This window comes from Spinacia oleracea, chromosome 3, assembly GCF_020520425.1.
Source record: "Spinacia oleracea cultivar Varoflay chromosome 3, BTI_SOV_V1, whole genome shotgun sequence".
Taxonomy (NCBI): domain Eukaryota; kingdom Viridiplantae; phylum Streptophyta; class Magnoliopsida; order Caryophyllales; family Amaranthaceae; genus Spinacia; species Spinacia oleracea.
In genome coordinates, this window is record NC_079489.1 from 152,701,811 (window position 1) to 152,705,128 (window position 3,318).

Here is a 3,318-nt window from a genome sequence, read left to right on the forward strand (position 1 = left end):
TTTATGTGTAGTCACTAACCCAAAAAGGTCGATTGAGCCAGGCCTGTTATGGTCCATGAAATGAAAGAAAGTCGAGGAATTCAAAGCAGAAGAATCAAACCCTTAAAGTAGGTCAGCAAGGCTACTATCAGCTTGCTGACTCGGGGTAATGTATAGTCAAATATCATGATTCAAAACCCTTAAAATAAGTCAGGAAGGCTACTATCATCTTGCTGACTCGGGGTAATGTATAGTCAAATATCATGATTCAAAACCCTTAAAGTAAGTCAGCAAGGCTACTATCAGCTTGCTGACTCGGGGTAAAGTACCAGATTCAAACAGCACAATTGCATAAATAAGGGCAAGAGCAACACCATCTGAATAAAGCAAATTCGACAGCCAACACCAACACTGACATTTGTTAGCTGATCAAAAATGGCACAAGGTAAAGTTTACAAAAACAAAACATAAAATATCCCAGGGCAAAAAGTGCCACAAACAGCTGATACCAAAAGTGCGTCTAAAAAAATAAACTAATCTTTAAAAGCAGCAACGCCAGATGAACCACAGGATGATACCGGTGATGACTGCCCGCACCTTCAAACTTGTTGATGATCCGTCTGGTTGGTACTGGAAGACAGCAGGGCAGGATCCAGGTAGTCTTCTTCCTTCAGCTCAATGGGAGGGAGAGTCAAGGGATCAGCATTCTGAATGATCTCCTCCGGAATGATCTGTGACTCCCAACCGGTTGGTACCTTGTGCTTTTCCTCCACCAGGAAAGCATACTCAATATCCTCACAGTCCTCCTTGGTAAGGCCAATACCATGAACGCCACAACGGTGGGCAGCAAACCAGCCACCGTTATGACTATCCGTGATACGCTTACTATAGGTCTGGGACCGAGAAAATCGCAAGGCACCATCCCGAGCACCGGTCTTGTAAGCAGCTTTGGCCTTCTCATCCGCCTCCAGCAACTTCTCAGACAGCTCTTTGTTCTTGGCCTCCTCTGCCTCCAGCTTGTTCGCAACATTCTCCAACTCTTCGTTGCGTTGCTTCACCCTTTTCAGCTCAGAAGTTTTTTGGTCCAGATCTTGCTTGGCGTCACTCACCTGCTTCTCCAGATCAGCCTGCTTTTTCTGAAGGTCTTCATTCTGCTCCTGGTAGCAGAGGTACAGCTTCACAAGCTCCACAGCAGAGTTGCAGGCCTACAAAAGACAATTCGTCAAAAAAAAACACCGATTGCATGTATATACAAAAAGCATACCATAAAAACAACACCGATTGCATACCTTGAGCATATCATTCATATGTTGGGCAGCCGGCGCGTCAATCTCAGCAGCAGGATTGTCGCGAGGAGTAGCCAGATCCTTCAAAGCCCTCCAACCCATACAACCACCCCCTTTGCAGTCGTCGGTGAGTATCGACTCACCACGAAGAAGATCGATTTTAGGGTTCCAGGGTTCATCAGGCTCACCAGGAGGAACCTCAAAGTACTTCATCTTCCTGGGGGATAGGCAAATCGGAGTCTTCTCAATCCACTCCCCAGGACGGACAAAGACACCCATGTTTAGACCAGAGCTGGTACCAGCACTCTGGCTAGGGCGAACATACCCAGAAGAAGTATGAAGAGTAGGAGGCATGAGAGGAGGAGTCTTCTGGCCCATACCAGCAACATCAGTATCATTTACCTCTTGCTCTTGGTTCTGACGGGTTGGAGTCATAAGATCCACAACCATCAAGTCTGGTTGGGCTATCGGCTCAACATCCGCAACAGCATCACCCCCTTGGCCTGCGATGTTCACATCGGCAGCTGATTCAAAACCTTTCTCAGGAGACTTCTGCTGAGACTTATCAGGGGCAGGCTGCGTAGTACCGCCCACTCGAGACCGATTCACCCGAGTGAAGGGTTGGTTACGATCGCGAGGACGCCTGCCAGTAAGGGCAGCACCACGACCGCAATCCAAACTTTTAAAACCTCCAGCCATGTCAGGAGCAGTATGGACGGTCTTGAAGACAGGTCTTGGAGCAGGGTTGTCAGGAGCAGTATGAGTCGTTTTGAAAACAACTCCAGTAGGTGCACGGATGGAAAGTGGTTTGGGAGCTGGTATGGAGCTTAATCTTTTTGTCTTCTTAGCAGGAGACTCACTCACAACCTCCTCCCGAGTCGAACCACGCTTTTTGTTGGCTTGGGTTGCGTAGGTCGACAGAGTGGAAAACACGCCTTTCGGATTGGGAGGGTTGTTGGTAGTAGGGCGACCGTCTTTACCCAAGCCAAGAATAGCAAAGTTGAGAGTATGCAGGCCTGGTAAGAAAAAACAAGCAAAAAATATTTAAAAACAGACAAACAACATTACATACAAAACAAGAAAAGCATACTTTAAACAATATAAGAGGGGGATATAGCTATCAGCCCCACGACCATACCAAGAGTATGGGTGTGGCACAAGCCAACTGCAGACAGCGGCCCATTTCCCAAAATATACTTAGCAGGAGGCAACCAGTACTTAGGAACGGTCACAGACTTCTGCAAACCGGTGTCAACATGCAAACATGACACAAACTGATGGGCCCTTTTCTCCCTGAAACCCAACTCCCGAATGGGGTAATGGTTCATATGAGGACGGGGGAGATGAAAGCGAGTCCGAATGGGGAAATCAGAAGGCACTCTCAACCAGTAGAACTTCTTTTCCCAATCTTTACAGCTAGACAGCTTGGGGTTGACTGTCATTTTGCTTGCCTTGGTGTAAAAGGACCACCATCCAGACTTCTTCTTGTACTTTTTCAACCAAATCAGCCGCCTAAACAGGTTAATGGTTTGGGGCCATTGTTTAAAAGATAGCAGCCAGGTAAAAGCCACAACATTCCTCACTACCTGAGGCGTTACCTGCGCCAAACATACATTCCAAGCCCGGAATACCTTCTCTATAAAAGGATGAAGAGGAAATCGGAGGCCGAAATTTAGATGATGGGCATACACGCCGATATGATCAGGAGGACAATCCAAAATCACACTCCCCTCAGCAGGAATCACGAGACGGTACCCTTTGGGCAGTTTCAAATACTCTTTGGCCCAGCGCGGATGGTCGTCTTTGATAGCCCTATCACGAAAAGATTTGATTATCTTAGCTTTGTAAACGGCACTACCAGCAGGAGGAGGACTCTCAACCCTGTAGCTCATCTCTTCCGTATCGGAATCTGGTTCCACATCCAGATCCCCTTCTCTCAATACCTGCTCACACAGAGAGGCCACGTCTTCACCATCATCCCACAACCGGCCAATATCATCATCAGACTCCAAAATTGAATCCCCTGCATCCTCATCATCTCCCCCACCGCTAC

The 3,318-nt window shown here is 47.5% G+C and overlaps 1 protein-coding gene across 1 annotated transcript; it reads right to left on the minus strand.

Moving 5' to 3' along the window:
- Window positions 1-422: 422 nt before the first annotated feature.
- LOC110789022 (uncharacterized) lies at window positions 423-1,534 on the minus strand. Its single transcript, XM_056839533.1, has 2 exons — window positions 1,269-1,534; window positions 423-1,184 (listed from the first exon to the last, which is right to left on the minus strand). The coding sequence occupies exons 1-2, from the start codon at window positions 1,476-1,478 to the stop codon at window positions 579-581; spliced, it is 816 nt and encodes a 271-aa protein (XP_056695511.1). The 5' UTR covers window positions 1,479-1,534; the 3' UTR covers window positions 423-578.
- Window positions 1,535-3,318: the final 1,784 nt, after the last annotated feature.